This window comes from Prionailurus viverrinus, chromosome D4 (genome assembly GCF_022837055.1).
Source record: "Prionailurus viverrinus isolate Anna chromosome D4, UM_Priviv_1.0, whole genome shotgun sequence".
NCBI lineage: Eukaryota > Metazoa > Chordata > Mammalia > Carnivora > Felidae > Prionailurus > Prionailurus viverrinus.
Window position 1 is genome coordinate 75,039,710 of NC_062573.1, and position 21,458 is coordinate 75,061,167.

Here is a 21,458-nt window from a genome sequence, read left to right on the forward strand (position 1 = left end):
GACAAAGAGTGAGACACAGAATCCGTAGCAGGCTCCAGGCTCTGAGCTGTCAGCACAGAGCCCGATGCGGGGCTTGAACCCATGAACCATGAGATCATGACTTGAGCCGAAGTCGGACGCTCAACCAACCAAGCCACCCAGGCGCCCCAATTGTCAAATGAAATCTTAAAAGTAAATGAATAGATAAGAAATCCTCAAGTGTTTCTTGCAGAACTTTCACTATTTTGTCTTAGCCATCAGCCTCTCTATACCCTTACTACCTTTTTAAAAAACACATATTTTTAAACGTACATTTAAAAGAAGTATTAACTCGTATATGTGAAATATATGAGCTAATATATGTGAGAGCATCTGGCATAAAATCTGACACACCCGTCTCCAAGAGGGATGTAACTACAATTTTCTCGCGATATAATTCTAAATCCTTGCCGTACTTGAGTTTCAAACTTGTTTCATCAGACCCATATCAACCCTGTTCTTTGAAAGGTCATAGATAAACAGCCTTATGTATGTCCACATTGGCGTGTCCTCTCGTGGCCTCAAGGAACAAAGATCACTGTCATCGCTCACCCCACCGGACATTGGTTTTATGTCACCTTAAGTAGAATTGCATCTTATACTGGGATTTGATCACAGGTCAGACGTTAAATGCACACAGGAGGCTGCTCCTCTATATCCATATATAGCTAACTTAGCAATTAAGCAATCCACTTGACCCCACAACTTTCTTTTAGCTCACCTCTCTCTTCTGTCTTCTCGGGTGTGGCTGTGCTCACACACACATGTAGATGTGTCATCACTGAGCGTGCAGCACAGAGCCTGTGTATTAATCATCCTCTTTTGACTAAACGGCTGTACAAGATACAGGGACAGAGAGACAGAACATTCAGTTACAAATTCTCCAAGCTTGTAGCCCACAAGCTGGTCCACCAGAGCCCGGAGAACAGCCTTTGTTTCACAATCAGGCAAGGGAGAGAGTGGGGAGAGCCTGACGTGTTCCTTTTCTATGTAGGACTCAGAAACTAGCCAGTTTTTTTTTTTTAATTTTTTTTTTCAACGTTTATTTATTTTTGGGACAGAGAGAGACAGAGCATGAAAGGGGCAGGGGCAGAGAGAGAGGGAGACACAGAATCGGAAACAGGCTCCAGGCTCTGAGCCATCAGCCCAGAGCCCGATGCGGGGCTCGAACTCCCGGACCGCGAGATCGTGACCTGGCTGAAGTCGGACGCTTAACCGACTGCGCCACCCAGGCGCCCCCGAAACTAGCCAGTTTTATACTGTTTGTAGTTTAGTGTTCAGATGTCCCTGAAGGTCTATTCAGACCAGCATGGCCCAAGGAAATGCCACCACACAGCATTACTGAGAGTGGAACTTCATGAAACATAAGCTTGTTAAAAAAAATTATGGCTGTGTGTTTTTAAAATATATGTGTGTGTGTGTGTGTATGTACGTATATATATGTGTGTGTGTGTGTATGTGTGTGTATATATAAAATATGTGTGTGTGTGTATATATATATGTTGCAGTGATGCAAACATCACTAGTTTGCATTTTGTGCAATGACCAAGTGAAGTCATCTTATTTTCCAGCACTCTGACCAACATAGTCAACTCGGTTGTTTGGGAAAACAGCAGCATCTTGGTTGAGGGGTAGGGGGAAGGGAGCATCCAAGTCTAAGAGGAAAATGCGGATGTGATATAAACCATCTATTTTGGGGCACCTGGGTGGCTCAGTCATTTAATCATCCAACTCTTGGTTTTGGCTCAGGTTATGATCTCACAGTTCGTGAGTTCACAAACTCTGCCCTGATGTGCGGAACCTGCTTGGGATTCCCCCCACATCTCTCAAAATAAAAAAAAATAAATAAACCATCTATTTCACCTAAGGGAAAAAAAAAAGAAAAAAAAAGAAAGAACCTTCCTATCTTCACAAAGAAAGGAAATGTGAATTTAAATCTACCACTGCTCAGTAAAACTGTCTACACATCTTTCAGACTGCCAGCTACAGCTTTTGGTTGGGTGTCCTGAGCCAGGAAAGGTTAAGATACTTAAGGAACAGAGGTGATTTTCCCATATCTGAGCTTCCTGTCCTTTGGCACAGTGGGTCCAGCAGTTTGCACGAGGAAGCAGCCATGGAACAGTGTAGTGGTAATGGGAAAACGTAGGATTGTGTTCTGAAGCCATCAGTGAGAACCCTGTTCCCTCCCCCCAGCCTCACACTGTGAGCATTGCTTCTGTCTAAAAAAGGTGGTTTTGCTCAAATCAGATTAGAATCAGCTTTCCCTAAGCAGACTGCTGTTCGGCCCATAAAGGCAGGACAACTCTTCACGTGGGTGGGATTGAGAGAAAACTTGTGAGCCCAGGCACCTGCTTTCATGATCACCCATTTCTTTCAGACGGGTGGGTGCAAAGGGGAGTCTGAGAGTCTCTGCTGCAGAATGTGGGGGACCAAAATTCAGCTGGCTTCAGTCCTCCCACCTGGGGACAGGGGTTTTGTCCCTATTTCATTTCAGGACATTGGGGATCAATTAAGAAAAAAAAAAACAAATCACGAAGAGAGGCGTTACTTAGTAGAACAAGAAACCGTCAAGCAGGAGCTAAAAATGGGTGAAGGGGAATTACTGTTTCTTTAGTAGAGCCAGTAAGGATTATGGTAAAGAGTTGCACTCATCATTATCTGATTAGATCCTTGGAAGTCCCAGCCAAGGCCCTGTGTGTTGCGCCCTACCCCCCCTTAATGTTCTTTCCTCTTCTCCAGATACTGTGCCCTGCACTGCTTCAGACACAAGAATTTGCCTGTGGCTCACAGAATGCAGCAGCACGCGTCTACCCCAGGGCCTTTGCCCTGGCAGTGCCTGCTGCCTGGAGCACCCTGTCCTCAGAGAGCCTCCTGACCCACACCCTTACCTGCTCCCCGCTACCTTCTCAGTGTGGCTCCCAGCCACCCACATGCCCCCCTGATCCTTCTTGCCCTGCCTTACTTTCTCTTTTCCTCCATACCACTTATCACCTATTAGCATAGCACCTGTTTTACTCATTTATTATGCCATGGTTTATTTTCTGCCCGCCCACCACCACCACTGCTCTCCCAGAACAGTCTGCGGAAGGGCAGGGATCTCTGGTGAGTCGTCACTGGTGTATCCCAAGCACTTAGAACACTGCCTGGCACATAGTAGGGGCTCTATAAATGCTTGAATGATGGGAGAAGCTGGACATGTATCTTCATCATCATCATCATCAATATTATTTCTGTTATTCTGATGTCAGGCTTAGACACGAGGAAACTGAGGCTCAGATACGTTAATTGACCTAGTCAGTAGTACCCAGATGGCAAAATATCAGATCTAGGACTCACACTGCACCCACCCTTGGTTAGTGCCTTGTGTTCGGTGACTTCAAAGAACGAGTCTATAAGATGGATCCGTTATGGGTAGATCCCCTAGCGGGAAATGTACGGTAACGTGATGTTTTAAAATATGGAAACCATGATCAAGAGCAAACTGGTTTTGCCATCCTGCCCTGTTCTGTGCCCCCCACCTTGCCTCTCCATTTGATCCACTTCTGAGTGTCTTATTTTTAACACGCCTATGAGGCGTGTGTCAGTGTCGGCCTGGGAGAGAAAAAAGTTGTTAATCCACTCCATGGAGATGTGCTCCCACCCCACCACGTATTAGAATCATAGTGATGCTTACATTCAGCCTACAGTTGGACTCACTCACTGCCATGCAGTAAGTGATGGGAACCAGTGAGCTCGCCCACAGGAGTTTAGGTTTGAGCAGAAGGTGGACGGACTACGATCCAGATTCTTTGCTGTTTGAGGAGCATCCGTTGAAGTGTGAAAAGCTCAGGTTTTAACAGTAAACAGAGACAAGTGGGAAGCCTGGCCCTAAAGTGATAGGAGAGGCGGCAGGGAGATCAGAGCCTGGGCACTAAGCATCTGGGGGCCCTGAGAGGGAAGCATGCCAGCCGGCAGGGCCAGCAGGAGCTGTGAGTATAAATGGATTTCTTGCATTGTCGCTTACCAGGGAATTCATAAATAATGTCAGCAGGAACTTGTGTTTGCTTAGAAATGCATTACTAAATATTAGGGGCCACATTGATTGTTTGCCTTGATGTCATATAACTCTGGGGGCACAATCCAATGGGAATCGGCAGGAACCATGGATCATTTTTGTGGAGCTGGTAGCACTTAGTGTCCATGATGTATGTCCACACAGAGATAGGCACAGTCCAGCTCACTGGACTAATCCTTCTCAGCACAGAAATCCCCGATGTGAGGCTGCTGGTTCTTCTTATAAAATACTCCCTCTTGAAGAAGTCCCTGGATCTTCCCCCTTCAGATACCATACAGAACAGATGTGTGGGTTTCTGAAAAATCACACAATCTGTTTTTAAACAAAAACAAGAAGCGTATTCTTTAACATGCGGCATGATAGCTAAGGTGGTGTGGACCCAATGGGGAGACCTTGCACTGTTAAGGCAGTGAGAATGGAGTCAAGCTCCCTGCACCTGTAATGGAAGGAACACCTGTTCCGGCCTGTGTACTCCTGGAGGGTGTATTGTTGCAACATGAGAAGCTGTGACAAGAACCTCACAGCCACGGGGCATGTGGGTGGCTCAGTTAGGCATCCAACTCTTGATTTCGGCTCCGGCCTTGATCTCACGGTTCGTGAGATCGAGCCCCGCATTGGGCTCCACGTTGTCAACATGGAGCCTGCTTGCAATTCTCTCTCTCCCTGTCTCTCTGCCCCTCCCCCACTCACAGGCGTTCTCTCTCCTCTCTCTCTCTCTCTCTCTAGAAGTAAATAAACATTTTTTTTAAAAGCCTCACAGTCAAGCGTTACAGTGGAGGTGGACAGTGGCACAAAGATTTGGGCGAATAAATCATTTATTTGACTTTTTTCTGGAATTTTTTTACTGTTGTTGGTTTGAAGAGGAAAAAAGCTCATCTAATCATAGTTTGTGTAGGCAAATGTCAAAAGGAATGAGGTGACCCCTCAGTAAAATTTTAAGTTAAATTATTTTTATTTCTGTCCTTCCAACCTTTCCCTGAACTCCCTCCCCAACTGCCATGAATTCCCGGCACTCTGGATCATGGCCTCCCCTGATGAAACTACTAGCCTGAGATGCTGATTCTCTCTAAGGTGCTAACGACTATCCTCAACTAGAGAAAAATGTTTAACTTCGAGAAAACAAAACCCACTCAAGCCAGATTAAATCAAGAAAGACTGGCTGTAAGTGTGTAAGAGGAAACCTCAGAGACATTCAAAGACAGGAAACAAAGCATGACGTGAGCTGACTGAAAATAAAACTGGAAGTGGTTGGGGAAGCCAGAGTCCAAAGACACGGCCACTCTCGTCTGCTTTTCTCACCACGTCCCTCCAGTGTCAATCCATTTATCTCCGTTTCTCCCCTTTCCTTCCTCCCGTCATTCTCTTTTCCCTCTCTCAGATGGCCTGCTTCACATACCTAACATGGTCTGACTCCATGTGACAGTTAAGTTCCTGGCATCATCTCCCTAAAGTTGCTGTCCCTCAGTGTAAGTTCTAAAGACAGAGTCTGATTTGTCATTGTCCATTCAATGAATTTGCTCCTCCTTGGGTAATGATGGGAATGGCCCTGAACTGGGGATTGGGAGGGGGAGGGTGAAGAACCTGGGGCTTTGTCCACCTGAATGAAAGACTTAGTCTGCCTCTCCTAGCTGTGAGCAGCACAGAGGAAGCTGAGCATGTATATATGTACTGACATTATCTATTGGCCATCGATATGGACATTACCTATTGATAATGCTGTAGGACCAGCCACCGCAAAAGGCAGTGGCTTGAAGCTATAAGCATGTACTGAGCTCAGGTGGATGTGGGTTGGCTGGAAGGTTCTTCTGGTCTTAGCTGCACTCGGTCGCATGCCAGGGAATCAGCTGGCTTTCAGCTGATCCAGAAGAGCCTGAGCTCCAACAACAGAAGTGACTGGAATCAGAGGCCCGTGTGTTTCCTCCTCCAGCAGGCTAGCTCAGGCATGTTCCTCATGGTTCTGACTGGGGCAGAAGAGCAGAAACAGAAACACTCGAGGTTCTGTTTTTCTTTTTTCTAGGTTCTGTATGGAACACATTTGCTGACATCCCATTGGCCAGAGAAACTCACATGGCCAAACTCAGAATCAAGGAGCAAAAGACTTAGTTTAGTAAGAGAAACTGTCACATCATAAGGAGCTTGGATATGGGGGGAGGAGAGAAATTGGAGCTAAATTGGAGTCAATCCAGTGTGTCACGGCAACAAACTCAGTGACATGTGCAACAGGCTGTGCCTTTGCCCAGCAAGAGGTGCGCAGAATTTTTCTGATATTAGTTCCTGATTCCAAACAATGAACCACCAAGGTTGGGGTTTTGAAGCCTCTCAAATATTAGCAACAAAATGACAATGTTGTCTCCAGATAAAGCTACATGTATAGAATTGCAAAGCCACAGAACCAAGATAACAGAGGGAATTGAATTTTTCTCCCTTTTCCCCCATAATTCCTGCCCCTCCCCCACCCACATCTCAACACACAACATGCCTAGGCTTGTGACATCCTGCTTTCTAGTTCCCTGGATTAAAAAATGAGGCATATTCAGTTTAATAGTGCTTTTTAGGTAGCTCAAGGTTGAACTTGTGTGCAAATAGCAAGTAGACCAGAAGCCCCAAGGAGTTGAAGGCTTTGTCATCTGTATCCCTCCTCCCCCATGGTGACTGGTTTCCATGTATGGCAGTGGGGGCTAATTATTTGATTGCTTGTGTGCCAGGAATGAAAAGAATAAGGTTTCTACAAGTGACCTCCAGGGTCACTATCCAGGGATAGATGATCTGGTCTAGAAGTTATTCTGGTCTTTTCTTCCCTGTCACAGAACCATAACGTAGTAGAAGATCAGGACTAGATGGGCTTGGAGATCATCCAGCCCAGCATTTTCCAACTGTTAGTCACATAAACCACTCATTGTTTTGTAAAAATGTGCTCTACTCTTTAATGGTTTTAGTAAAAGTGGCTTATTTTTAAAACCTAAATTATTTTTAAAAATTTATCACAGCCATAAATTGAAAAATCAGTATGATTTGACATAAATAAAAGATAACCATAAAATAAACACAATGACAACCACATTGTTAGGAAATTCTCTCCAGATGTTTGAGCCTCAGGCCTGCCCAGTTTTCACTAATGAGGGAGTTCAGCAAACGTGAAGGAAGTGTTAAAGAAATATGATCCTCAAAGTGACGTATTCTCCCTGATGGAGTCAGGAAGATCGGAAGGGATTTGAAAAGGTCACCAGTTTCTCACTGTCCAGTGTTATTTAGTGCCCAGTTCCTGTATTCTAAAATCATCTCGGACTTCCTGCGTTGGGGTGTGGGCACCACGCTGTAGGGAATATCAGTGGTCCTGGTCCCTCCTTTCACAGATGGAGGAGCTGAGGCCTCTCCCTTCTCCCCGGTGGGGGCCTTGGTGCCTGGTCACTACTGCTTTGCCTCTTACCTATCAGCTGGGTTAGGGGGAAGGAAAAGAAATGAACCACAAAAGAAGTAAAGGGCAGAGCTGGAGGATGGTATTTGGATGCCACAATGCTGGAGCTTCCCTGGTTTTCAATGACCTCTGCTCTTGCGGTCCTCCGCTTCTGGAAGACATAGATGGTAGCCTACTGAAAGGCATGGAAAGTGCCTCACACTTCCATGAAGAAAACCTCTGCCTGCCTCCACCACCATCAAAGACTTTTAGATCAGGAAGCTTCTAGAAAGATGTAGCCATACGAAGGGAAGGGAGGCATCTCCAGTTGTCCTTCCGAAACAAAACAAAAAAAACCCCGTTGTGTCAGAAAAGGCCAAGAGCACAGCCATCTAAATCTAGTTCATTCTTGGAGTAAGCCACAGGGGCTGTGCTAATGGAATTCTAAATCCTCCGGCAAACTATATGGATTTTCAAAAGAAGGTGGAGAAATCCTCTTTGTCCTGTTATCTTTTCAAAATGGATTTTTAGTTGAAAATCCTTGCTTTAAAAAAAAATAGGATAAATGTAGTCATATACTCAGCTAAGCTCTTTATTCCATTGCCTATGATCTGGAATAAGCTTTTGAGACGCTTCTTCAGACAGGAGGGGAAGGGACAATCTTCAAGAAATATTCTTCTTCAACATATTTTTAAGGAAGATGCTGATTATATCAAGCACTGCCTAGTGTTTCATTTTAAATTTCTCTTACTCTTTGGGGAAAAGGTGTTATGTGCCTTTAAAAAGATGTTTCTCTTCCCCATATATTATAGGAGGAAATCAAAAGGGCATGCATCTTAATCTCTGTGACATGGGTGCCTACACCTGATACCCATAGTATGGATCAAATCTCTTTCTCCACATTCTGAATTTTAGTGTTCTGTACATTTGTTACCTCATCTGAACAGCTCAAGCCATTATTCACGTTGATGGAAACAAGAAAAATTCAGATGCCTATCAGCTTGCCCCTACATTTGCTCATAAATGAAAGATTCCCCTCAACCTTGTGTTGGCTCTTTCTTCAGAGGCACAGAGGAAACTTTGTAGTAAGAAGGCTTTCATGGACCTCCTGACTGTTCTGTCTTTGAGATCCTGATGGAGGTACTAAAGCTTTCTGAACCTCAGTTCTGTAAAATGGGGATAAGAATATCTACTGTGTCAAGATATTGTCAATATTAAAATAAGGCAATATAAGTAAAGCTCATAGCACAGGGCCTTTTTATTTTTTTTTTTAATTTTGAGAGAGAGAGAGAGCCAGTAAGCAGGGGAGGAACAGAGAGAGAATCCCAAGCAGGCACTGAGCACCAGCAAAGAGCCCTATGCAGGACTCGATCTCACAAACTGTGAGATCGTGACCTGAGCCCATATCGAGAGTCGGACGCTTAACCAACTGAGCCACCCAGGTGCCCCAGGGCCTTATATTTAAGCATGTCATAGGTGGTCGCTCTTACCATTATGCATTACTACATTGGAAAGGCCACATGAGATCCATCAGAGTACATACAGGCTCTGGGGTCGGAGAGAAGGCAGGACTCACTTCTGCTTCATCCGTAACTGCGTCTCCTGTAGCAGGTCCACTGGCATGTAACAAGAAGTCACTATTTTTTGGATGAATGTTTGAAGGGCTCTGGTATTACGGCTTGTTAGCTATTTGATCTTGGGTAAGGTATGTCACCCCTTGGCACATGTTTTCCCAACCATGAAGGCAAGAGAATACATTTCTTACGGCGCTGCGGGGAAGCTTAAATGCAGTGGCCGATGTGAAGCGCCCAGCCCCGAGGCTGACACACGCTGTGCTCTTCCCCACGCGTGTATCCCCAGTCTCTACCGCCCTTCACTTTGGAGGATCCCAGATGAAGAACTAGGGTCAGCATTTCCTGAGGAAGATGGCAAGAAAGACTTTATTCGAGGGAGTGATGGGCTACTACGATGCAGTTTTGTGATAGGAAAGAGATTGTGCCCAACTCTGAATGCAGCAAGGGAGACTAGAAATCTATAGCTGGGAGCAGGGTGTGGGTCAGAAGATGGAAAATCACGAACAGGAAATAAGGCTAAGGGGGTTCTGGCCATACCAGGCTGCTAGGTGGTCAAGACATCAGCTGGGGGATGGTGGAGGATGAGAAAACTCATCAGAGAGTGATGGTTATGAGATATTGAGGGGTGGGAATTCTGGCTGAAACTGACTCAACGGGATTCTTGCTGAAAGTGGCAATGAAGAGACAATCCTGGAAGGTACAGAGGTCGGGGGCTAGCTGACGAAGAGCCCAGACCAGCCTGAGTGGAGTTTGGCCAGGCAGAGTCCCTGTCAATACTACCCCAGTCCTCGCTGGAAAGGGGGCAGAAAGTGAGCTGGGGTGGGCTCCAGAAGGCCAAGTGAACATTGAAAACCAAACAGGATTCACCCAGGTGGAGCTTGGGACAGAGAGGGAGGTTTCAGAGGGGCCTTCTGAAAGCAAAAGAAGCATGGCTGACAGGAAGGGAGAGCATGACATTTCTAGGAACTGCAAGAGACTCATGCCAGTTTGAGCTGTGAGGGAAGGGCGGGAAGTGGCAAGAGATGACCCTGGGCCAGCCACTCTCAGAATTTGGACTTCATCGTGGAGCCAGTGGGCGCCTCCATCACTGGGTTCTCCTCCCAAGGGAGTAAATGAACAGGACCTTCTGCAGGGCTCTCTTGGGTGGTTAGTGCCACAACTACCAATAATAATAACGATGCCGGCTGTTTGAACACACCTGACTCCCACACACGATCACCTTGCAGGCAGATCTGAATGAAGCACTTTGGCCATCTTTTCCAGCCCTAAAAACAGGGTCTTGGTGTCTAGACATTATTAAAACCCTCTTAGGCTAAGAGCATGCATTTTGGACTTGATGGCATGTCAAAAATCATATAATCTTTCCAGCCTAATTCTAGCTCATTGGACCCACTTGAGGGGCACTGGAGAATTTCCTGGGAAACTTTATAAGAAATATCAACACCTGGACCCCCCCCTCGGAGATTCAGATTCAAGTGTCTGGGGTGGAGCAGGGCACTGGTGAATTTTAAAGCTCCTCTGTGCAGCCAGGGTTGAGAACCACTATGGAGCACACAGTGTAGCAACAGTAGCTCTTGAGAAGGGAAAGGACTCCCCTTGCCAGATACTCCAGCTGAGATTCTGGGTCAACTTTGCAAACCTTCCTGGCAGATCTTCAGAAGCTGCCTGTGGCAACGGAGACTACTGCACACACTGCCCCTCTTTGCAAATAGACTGTGTTTTTTTTTTAATGTTTATTTATTTATTTCAAGACAGAGAAAGTGCATGTGCACAGGAGGGACAGAGAAGAGAGAGAGAGAGAGAGAGAGAATCCCAAGCAGTCTCCCTCCTGTCAGCTCAGAGCCGGAATCAGGGCTTGATCTCATGAACCGTGAGATCATGACCTGAGTTGAAATCAACAGTCTGATGCTTAACTGACTAAGCCACCCAGGCGCCCCCAGATAGACCCTGTTCTAAAGCCAACATATGGCAGCTAAAGAGGGAGGGGGACCTCCCCTAACCCCTTGGCACCTAAGGGCATGGTCTCACTCCCAGGCCATGTTGTCTGTGCAGCACTAAGGAGCTCTGTCAGGGATTTGCTTTTCCCCTGAATTTACCTGGAAACCCCAAGCAGGCTTCATTAGCACGTTACTCACGCTCATCCAATCCCACACGTCACCTTCCCCATCACCCCCAACTCCAGAACTTTTTTTTCCATTTGCCTATTTATTCAGTGCAGTTGGGTTCTGTGCCCTGGGCCCTGAAAAGCACATTTTTGGAAAGGAAATGCTCCTGGAAGAAAGCAGGGAGCTAAGAGCTCCAGAGTCCTGGCCCATCACCTGTCGTCAGCACCCCCACCCCCACCCCCACCCTGGATGAAATACCATCCGTCAGGAGCACTGAGCGACCAGCCCAGGAAATACTTCCCACGTCTCTGCCCTGTTTTATTCCTACCACACTGAGACTGCAGATTCTTAGCTCAGAGCCCCAGAGTTGTTGCCTGCAGCGATTAACTGCCACCCGTGTGTTAATTCCCAATCAATAACCCCTCTGCTGCTGCTGTTACAGCTGTAGGCGGCAGCCTGCACAGCACATTTTGGAAGTAACTTGATGGGGCAGTGAGACTCTGCACCCCCCGGCCAGTCCCCAGAAAAGCCCTGCCCAGGCTTCCTCACGACAGCAAGTGCCCTTTACTAAGTGTCCGTCGGGGGCAAGGGCCAGAGTGGGCGAGCAGGGGTGCGTCACCTCTTTCAGGTCCCGTGACAACTTGAGAGATGGCAGAAGTAGCTCCCGTCTGGTATCCCTTGAGATATTCACCACGCTTTCATTTCTCTCTTTTGGCTTTTTTAGAGTTTTTTTATTTTTTTTCTGTTTGTTTTGAGATGGCTGTATTTTTCCTCCATCTAAAAAAAAAAACAAAAACAAAGAAACTTCTCTCATTCAAATCAATCTTTTTTTTTTTTTAAATCACATAGCCATGGCTTCTCATTTCTTGCCTGTGCTGCTTTCTTTAGCTCCTTGTGGACAGAATGAGACACGGGAGGATGGCAAAATAATCCAGCTGCCTCCCTGCAAGACAGGAGCCTGGATTGTACCGGCCATCATGGCCTGCTACCTGTTAGTGGCGAACATCCTGCTGGTCAACCTGCTCATCGCCGTCTTTAAGTAAGTGGGTCCTTCCCTAGAGGATGTGGGGTGGAGGGAGAAGCAGGGGGGTTGGGGAGGGGCAGGCGCTGGGGCTTCAGAAAGGAGTGGGATTTCTCTCTTGATTCTCTCCCATCTCTATTTCAGCAATACATTTTTTGAGGTGAAGTCAATATCCAACCAAGTGTGGAAGTTTCAGAGGTATCAGCTCATCATGACCTTCCATGAGAGGCCGGTTCTGCCCCCACCTCTGATCATCTTTAGCCACATGACCATGATATTCCAGCATCTGTGTTGCCGATGGAGAAAACATGAGAGCGACCCAGATGAGAGGGACTATGGCTTGAGTAAGCTTCGGGGGACAGCCCTGGGCAGCCCCAAAGCAGGAACTCCTACTATATCCTACAGACGGTCATGTAGGACCATGTGCCCACCTGGTTCCTTCTGCGTCCAGCAGACTGTGGGCAGCTCTGAACACTTGGGAAGGCGTGGGAGGGTCTGTTTCTATGGGAAACAGTGCTGTGTGAGGACACTAGAGGCTGAAATGGAGCAATCTTAGCCTCCCATCTTTCTTAGTGAACAAAACCAGTCTCTGGCAGGGCTGTTCTAGCACCTCCATAGATTCTAAGCTCCTTACTGGCCAGAGGTCCCACCACAAAATATATGCACCATAGTGATATGCTCCCAATGCTACATTATGTATAATGTAAGAATCATTACATGGGTTCAGTTGGGTTGTAGTTGACTAAGTCTGATTTTTTTCATTATCATTTCTGGACCTATCTTTTTTTTTTTTTTCAGGGATTAAACATTCCCCAGGCCTTAGAGGTTATGGCCATTTGCTCTGCTTTCTATTAGTCAAAGGAATAACAGAAAACCCCTCACCATCCACCTACTACCCAGTGTTTCTAGAAGGAGGTTCTGTTGGCTTTGGGGCAGAATAATTCTTCAGTGTATGGGATTGTCCCACACATGGCAGAAAATTTAACACTTCTGGCCTCCATACATTGAATATAATAGCTCCTGCAGATTTCCTAAATGCCCCCTTAGTACGACCCAGAGTTAATTACTATTGGGAATCCAGCCCCATTCAAGCAAGTTTCTGTGGTTTCTCAAAGTGTGTCAATTAGACTACCTATACTAAATCTACTGAGCCAGAGCCTCTAGGATTGTGACCCAGGAATTACCTCTCAGTGACACTAGTTAGTGCTCTAAAGTTTAAACCAAAGCCACCTCATCAACTGACTCTCTCTAGGTCTGGAGCTTTTAACAACTTCTCTGACAAAATAATGCCCAACTCCTTTCTAGACATTAAAATTACAGAGTTGAAGGGAAGTGAAAATTCCAGAATTCACTATTTCCACCAGAAACACAAATTTAGGCACATGGAAAGCTTAGAGGGAAAAAGTTCAAATTTCCACTGGGCTCTTTCTACAGCTGTATCAGTTATGAATCAGCCTACCTGATATTAACAGAGAACCAGGCTAACAACACAAATCAATAAAGCTTTATTTATCTGACATAACTCAAAGTGAAGAGGTAATAGCCCATCACTCAGCAATAGCTCCCTGAAGTCAAAGACCCCAAGTCTTGTTTTTTAAGTTCAGCAACTCCTTCTTGCCCTGTCTTATCTCATGGTTACAGAATAGCTGCTGTACTTCCAGGCATTACATTCATGTTCAAGGCAGGAAGAGGAGGGAAGGTGAGAAAATGTAGAAAGAAGGAGCTACACCTGAAAATTTTCTCAGGAAAGCAGAACCTCTTCCCAATCCACCACCCCTCCCTGCAGCAGAGAAATGTATGGGTTTGGCTTTCCAGCCTTGGTTGTGGGCAGATGGAAAGAGGGAATGGGGTTGCCATGGGCTTGTAGTAAGACCAGTGAACATTCGTTGTCTGCCACACTCCTCAGACCAGTAACTGAACTTGTAAGTAACCTCCATTCCCTGCATAGCTCCATTTTCTTTGATTTAGCTACTTTCTGAACCTCACAATGGGTATAATTCTAACCAGCCACTGCAGTAAACCAGATATACCCAGGTGAACTTTAGGGCTCCATCGTGACTCTAACGCACAGAAACAGGACAATGATACGAGTTGCCCGATTGGATTTGGCTTTAGCCTGAGACTTAGCGAAGAACCTAGGCTCCTTTTCTTAACCTTGATGAAACGAAGAGTAGTCATTAGGCCCGCAGATTAGATGTCATTGCTGATCCTTCCTGTTGTCACTTTTTTCCACAGAACTGTTCATAACTGATGATGAGCTCAAGAAAGTACATGATTTCGAAGAGCAGTGCATAGAGGAGTATTTCAGAGAAAAGGATGATCGATTCAACTCGTCCAATGATGAGAGGATACGCGTGACTTCAGAAAGGTCTGTTCCATGGGCACATGCCTCTTGGGGATGCTTTGTGTCATGCTGTGACTTATCCACTGTGTTTGCTTGCCCAGCCCCCAAAACAGACCCCTTTGTGTTTATTTGTATTGTCCAAGAAATCCTCAAGCTTATGAGAGGGTGGGACATTGTCGGAAGCAACTACAGAGCAAACTTCCAGACTTCCAGACCCTTCCTGGACTTCCTCAGGAGGCAGTAGCACCCGCCCTCCTGAAGATGAGATTGTTGAGGCTAGGACAGAGCAGGGCTTGTTGGCTCAGACCAGGAATTGGAACGTTCCAGCCCAGATGCAAACCAAGTGAGACCCAGCCCAACTCGAGGGCTTCCAGCAGGTTGATGTTTCGTGTAGATCAGTGGGCATCTTTGGGGGAGAAGGAGAACAGTCCTGGCATCTGGCACATATGGGTATTCAGCACCTTCCGAATCAACGGCAATGAGAGATCTGCCAATTAGTTACAATAATGGATGAGGGTTTCTTTTTTTTTTCAGAATTATTTTTGTTTTATTCTTTTTATAGAACAAGATAAAAGCAAAGGAGTGAAAGCAGATTCTTCTACCCAGGGGTGATATACTTTTAGATCTCATTGGCCAGTTTTGTGGACCAGTAAGACTATAAAGAAAAAAAAATCCCCAAATACAAAGAGGAGAGTCCGTGAAGTTTAATAAACCTAGCTTCATGCAAATTAATTTATAGTTCCTTCTTTTTCTCATTTTGCTGTGGACTAATAAAAACTTCATTCTGGGCTAGCACGTTCAAAACCCAGAATTTGGGATGGGCACCTGGGTGACTCAGTCGGTGAAGCATCTGACTCTTGATTTTCAGCTCAGGTCATGATCTCATGGTTTGTGAGATGAAGCCCCACATCGAGCTCCACACTGACAGCATGGAGCCTGCTTGGGATTCTCTCTCTCCCCCTCCCCTGCTCATTCTCTCTCTCTCTCTCTCTCTCTCTCTCTCTCTCAGTAAATAAACTTAAAAATACAGCATTTGGGAGCCACTGTTATAAAGAACGTGCAGACTGTTATGAAGTATGGTGTAACTTTAGATTGTAAGCATTGAAATATGAAGATGCAACTATTATAAATAGTGGGAAAGGGCATAATATATTGATGATTTTAGTTGCTATGATTCAAACTTCTAAGATATGAGTCAGTGACCTCAAGTTTTAGAGAAATGACATTCTGTCTGCTTACCCACTTCATACACTCTCTAGTGGCTCTGTGGAAATTACATAAGTGGCATTTTTCTGTTTCTGGCTCTTCATGTCTTTAAAGAATGCAGTCTACCTAAGTAGGTATATATACACATGCCACTGAGTGATTGTATCCATTGGTACTCAGCCAATATTAGCAAAGCTTAAAGCTGTGCGCATATTTTATGCTCATCTGTCATTGCAAAATAGAGCATTTTGTGATGATATGATGTGAAGTGATATGCTGGCAAACAGAGGAAGGACCTGCAAATCTAGAAATCTCTGCCATTCAAAGGACTTGAAAACACTTTATTGATGGACATATAGCCATGTGGTTTCCAGAAAATTGTGCCTTGGGGACACGTTCCCCATTACTCAAACATATTTCCAAAGCGTATGTAGAGGAGATTTTGAAATGCTTTTTGAACTCAAAAAGCCACAGACCTGGGGGCACAGAAAGGTAGGAGGAAGGAGGGTTAAGATACAAGGAAGCTTTTGCCTCTCTGGGGAACTAGAATGAGGGGTACAGACACCAGCACATGTGAACATGTTGGGAACCATGTCACCAATTCCTTTCAATGAAAATAGGAAGGAACTATACAGCACCTTCACCTGAGCCCCTCACCCCACAGCTATAAGCATTTCCAGAAGACTCCTTCCCCAAGACCCTGTTCCTCTCTGAGTGGCTTCAAAGCCCAGCCCTCAAGGATGATGACCGAGGTGAGCGATCCCCAGAAATCCAGGACAGATCATAGGTACCCCCTCCCTGTGTCTTAGGCATTAGCTGGCCTTCTGGAATAAGGGGGGCCTGGAGGACAAGGACAACCTCATGACCAAGCCCAGGTGCCAGAGAAGTGAATCTAAGCCCAGGCCTCATTCTCCTTCTGTTGCTTCTGTCTGTGTTTGTTTGGGGTTTGGTTTTTGGTGGTGGTGGTGGTGGCAGTGGCTGTTTTGCATTTGTAAGTGTACCGGAGAATAAATCTTTAACTCTAGAATTGTGCTCAGCACAACAGAAACACTACAAAGTGCATGAGAGAACAGATAGCAACCAAGGAAATAGAAGATCCGTATTACCCGTCTCACACATTTCCTGGGACATATCCTTTCTGAGTGGAGTGGCAGGTGAAATCTCCTGTCCTATTTACATTCAATAGATAGATAATAGATAATAAATTATCTATTATCTATAGATAATAGATAAAAATAAAAAGATAATATACACACACTCAGATAGGTACATATGTTTAATTTATATAAATTAACTACATACATTCTGTTAACTATATAGGATATTATGTAATTCTCCTGTTATGTTCGACAGCCCCAATACAGAGATTTGAAATCAGAAAAACTCAGAGCTGGTTCTGCTGGGATCAAAGACTTGGGGAAAGGGTTTCTTCATGTTCTGAGCCCCATACCACTCACCCTGCCACTGCCTGTAAACTATAACTTACTTATATAAGTTTTACTTGCATGCATTTTTTTAGAAATACAGAGATCCTTCCACAATTGTCAATTTAAATGCATCATTCTGAAGTCATATTTTCGTACCTAAATGGTATCTAAAGAGAGCAATACAATATTCAGGAGATCATTAACACCTTTATGGGAACCAATTCTGAAAATTAACACCTCATAGGAACTGATTCCTGAAAAAAAAAACCTGTTTTTCCATATATATGTATTATATATATAATATATACACATGTATATACATGTATATACACGTAATATATATATAATTCTATTCATTTTATCTCATTGTTGGCTTGATAAATGTACTTGCTATGCCTTCAGTATAGCTTGTCAGATGCCGGCCAGCACACATCAGGTAAACCAAGACAGAAAGAACCAAGACTCCAAAAATACCATGTTTCACAATATTGACCCATCTTTCGTTTGGTTAAAAACCAGCCAGGTATCCACATTTCTCCAGTCAGCCCAGCATGTCAACCTCCCTGCTAAAATCACAACATACCCCATCACTAACATTATGCATCTGTGTTACTGTATTGGTCTAGATTATGAAGACAAGATTAATATTGAGCCCATAAAGTCTCCTGTAAATGAGCCCTATCTTTTCAAAGTACTCAAAACATCTGCTTAATTACATACTCCTGAGCTATTCCATAAGTACTGCCTAGAATTTATGTCAAGCTTTCATAATTCCTAGACTTTGGGAACTTTTAATATCAGAAAAACATTTTCCTATCTCCAGTCTCCTGACTTTTCTTGTTAATTTCCCCTTGGTTCTTAAGAGTTACCTACATTTTCTGGTGATCACAGCTGGAGCTTTTTTTTTCTGGTTCCTTTCACTCATTTAAAGCAGGGCTTGCAAACTGGTGACTTGGACACACCTACACGCAGAGGGTTGTTGGGTAAGGCTTACAGCGATTGTGAAAATCCATGCTGAATGCCCTGGACTGGGCATGCTCTCTGCTGCCACTGAGTCCCAGCTTCTGTCCTCATACAATGCCATACGCATTGAGTTCTCCGACCCCTGACTTCCAGCTTCCAGATCATCCTCCCCAACGCCTTCCTCCCCTCCCTCAAGTTCCACTTGTCAGAAGAAGTTGCATTTGAATTTCTCTCCAGTAACAGTTGAAGCAAACTAGAATATACATGGTCACTGGTGTCATTTATCTAACCTTATCTTTCCCCAACCAAAGGGTTTGCACCCTTTCGTCACTTCGCCTAGTTCCAAAAACAGGAATAGTCATGTGACTATGAATAGTGTATTCCACTTCTGATTTTCATAACAAAGGAAGATAAGAATAACTTAGGATATATGAATAATCAAAAAACAGGGTAAGCCAAAAAAGATGAGCCTCACTCACCTCCCAGCCCTATCTTTTTCCAGTGCTGATCTTTGGTATCTCCATGATTGAGCTGGATTTCAATTTCTCCCCTTTTTTCTTCCCAGGATGATGAGAAGGATAATTGGACCAAAGGGAAGGGGAGGTGACTCTAAAACACTTAAATAAGTCACAAATTAGATGTCAGTCTGTGGATAAGCAAGAGTTCACTTTATCTGATCTGTGTCATCCCCTTGCATTTGAAACCCTGTACAAGTCTGCCCTTTCCCCGACAAGAGGCCCTGTGATTGGTTCGTGTGATAATGGGATTGCTTTTGCCCTCCATCCTATAGCCATCTTGCTGCTAGCTCTCCAGGGAATATTTGAGATTTAAAACAGGCATGGCCTGCCAAGCCTCTTTTTTCCTTTCACTACTTTTCCTTTAGCCACATTTTGAGGTTATCAGGAAAGAACATGAATTTGTAGAAAATAACAGTTCTTAAGAAATTGAGTATTGAGGCTGAAATTTTCTGTGCCATTAGGATCTTCTTTGGAATGTCCTTTCTTTTCTTCATCATACTGGCCGTTAGAGGCTAGTTGTCCTCTTAGCTGGGATTTCCCCCAACCTATCGAGTTAGGAATTTCCTCTGGTGGGATCCTGGCTGTCACTTTCTTGGGCATCCAGAGGCAGGAGTGACCTCACATCTTTCCAGGACCACATCGTGTTGCTAATATTCTTGCCTCCCAAGTTACTCTGAAGAAGCCATGAGAGGCCCAGCGATGCAAAAGAAGGAAAGAAAAATAGTGTTCTCCCCACACAGCATCTTCCTTCCCCAACTTTTTTCTCTTGCTTCATCACTTCCTGTGTCTGTCTTAAGCGTTCCTCTTGATCCATAAATTCTTACCATTGTTACCTCCTTTTTCTCTCCTGAGTGGTTTGACCAGGGTCAGCAACTAATGACTACAATCATGACCCAAAACTCTTGGCTTGGTCCTCAAACGTATTTATATCTGTGATGCACACCCATTTACAATTGCTTTTCAAAAAAAAAAAATTTGTTTTTTAAGATTAAGGGAAGCACTCTGTTTATGGAACAAACATATAGGAGTTTAACTCTAAGATTTTTTATTCTTTTATAACTCCTACACTCCACCCCTACAGTTATATTCATGACTTAAATGATCATACAGTTACATGGTTAAACACATCCAGAAATCTGGAAGAAAATGGATGAAACCGTCCATTCTCCCCACCCCACCCCACCAAGTACTACATTCCAAAACACCTCAGAGCCCACAGGAGAGCCTACCAAGGAGAACTTTGGTGAAGAATAGCTCCTTGGCCCTGTTCTAGCTGTCTTCCTCACTACCTCCAACTATTCCATTCCTGGGGCCATGCTTCTTTTTCTTGACTCTCGAGGTTCCCCCAGGCACCTCTCTGCTTACCTTCTTCCCCCTTCCTCCTACCACCTCTCTTCTTCCCATCCCCTTGGGCTCCTTAGTTTCTGTGTCCGGTTTACTGTCCACAGCCAGCTCCTGACTCTTCCATTGCTTCATGGTGCCTTAGCTCTGCCTCTTATCTGATACTTCTCTCTGCAGTGTTGGATTCTCGGGCTGAAGAGAGGTGGGATACAGGGAGGGAGCTCCCCACAGGGCAGGGAGACCCTTCACAGGGCTCAGCCCAGTGATCCCAAGCAGTTAGGCTAAAAGAGCATCTTTATCTCTTTCCATACCCACCTTGTTGTATACACCAGGCTCCAGGGAAACAAAGAGGAGGAGGGAAACGGTCCTGTCTTTTGTTACTCTGCCAACACTAAAACACTCCAGTACCTAGAGTATCCAAAATGGAAAGTCCCGTTCTACCAAAAAAGTGCATGTCTCCTGCTCCTGACTTTAATGAGGAAGTATTTTATCCACTCACTCAAAGCTTATTGCATTGCAAAACAGGAAATCGCAGTACTTGCAAAACCAAACTGCATAGGCTAGATGGTGACCAAGTGAATTGGGAGTCTATAAGACACACAAACTTGTTATTGTAAGTAAGTTTGTTTCTCAAGCTGTGTTTATATCACAAAATGAAGTGATACAGGGTAAAGTGGTAGTTTCCTTCTGAATCAGCTGTGTTAACTGAGAGATTAGCATTGAGTTTGCCAGCTTTGCAATCGCTAGATTTTCGAGTCTTTTAAGGCAGACACCTGGGCATGGTGGCAGACTGTTCCTGGGCCCCGGGAAGTGCTGGGTTGGGTATGGAGCATCAGGAGGATGTCTCTAAAGCAGGGCTCAGGAGGGCAGTCCAGAGCCTTGGGCTGGGTGAAGGCAACCTGAAAGATAAGAGAGCAGAATGGGTGAGGTGAGTTGGAGTGGGGCGAGCTGTTGCTGAAAGAGGCAGAGATGTGACCCAAGGCGGGAGAATCACACACACCCCCACTCTGGCCAGAAGAGGGTTTTTTTGTTTGTTTGTTTGGCTGGTTCATTGGTTGGTTGGTTTTGCAAGCCTACAGATCCTCAGAAAGGGAAGCCACGTGCCTCTTGTACCTCATGGCACTGAAATGTATTCTTCTCTGATTGAGGTGTCACTACTATTAACATGCCACTCCTGCTACCATCCCCATCCCCCTTTGCCACCATCACAACAGCTGGGGGGACCCAGCTCCAATTGCCACCATTGTCTGTAAAGCACATCTTATACATGCAGACATGTTTCTTTAAGGGTCAGCGGTCGCGTGGTTTACTGTGCACATTGGGAGTTTTGGAAAAGTATCTTTATCTTTATCCTCTCCAGAAAAGTTGTGAGTGGATCTCATTTCGAGTCTCCAAAAGTTTTGCCTTTGGGAATTTACAAGTGAAAGTTGGAGTTCAAACCAAAGCTTGGCTCTGGTTTGCCCTTTTCCCGTCAATCCCAGAAAAATGTGGCA

At 45.0% G+C, this 21,458-nt stretch overlaps 1 protein-coding gene across 18 annotated transcripts in view; it reads left to right on the top strand.

Annotated features, from left to right (window-relative positions):
- TRPM3 (transient receptor potential cation channel subfamily M member 3) overlaps positions 1-21,458 on the top strand; it is an 812,479-nt gene that overhangs the window by 788,450 nt on the left and 2,571 nt on the right. For all 18 annotated transcript variants that reach the window (XM_047830956.1, XM_047830962.1, XM_047830951.1 and 15 more), the window contains 3 exons: positions 12,034-12,184; positions 12,311-12,510; positions 14,402-14,534. In XM_047830956.1, the coding sequence (XP_047686912.1) occupies positions 12,034-12,184; positions 12,311-12,510; positions 14,402-14,534 (484 nt within the window). The remainder of the gene's footprint in view (positions 1-12,033; positions 12,185-12,310; positions 12,511-14,401; positions 14,535-21,458) is intronic.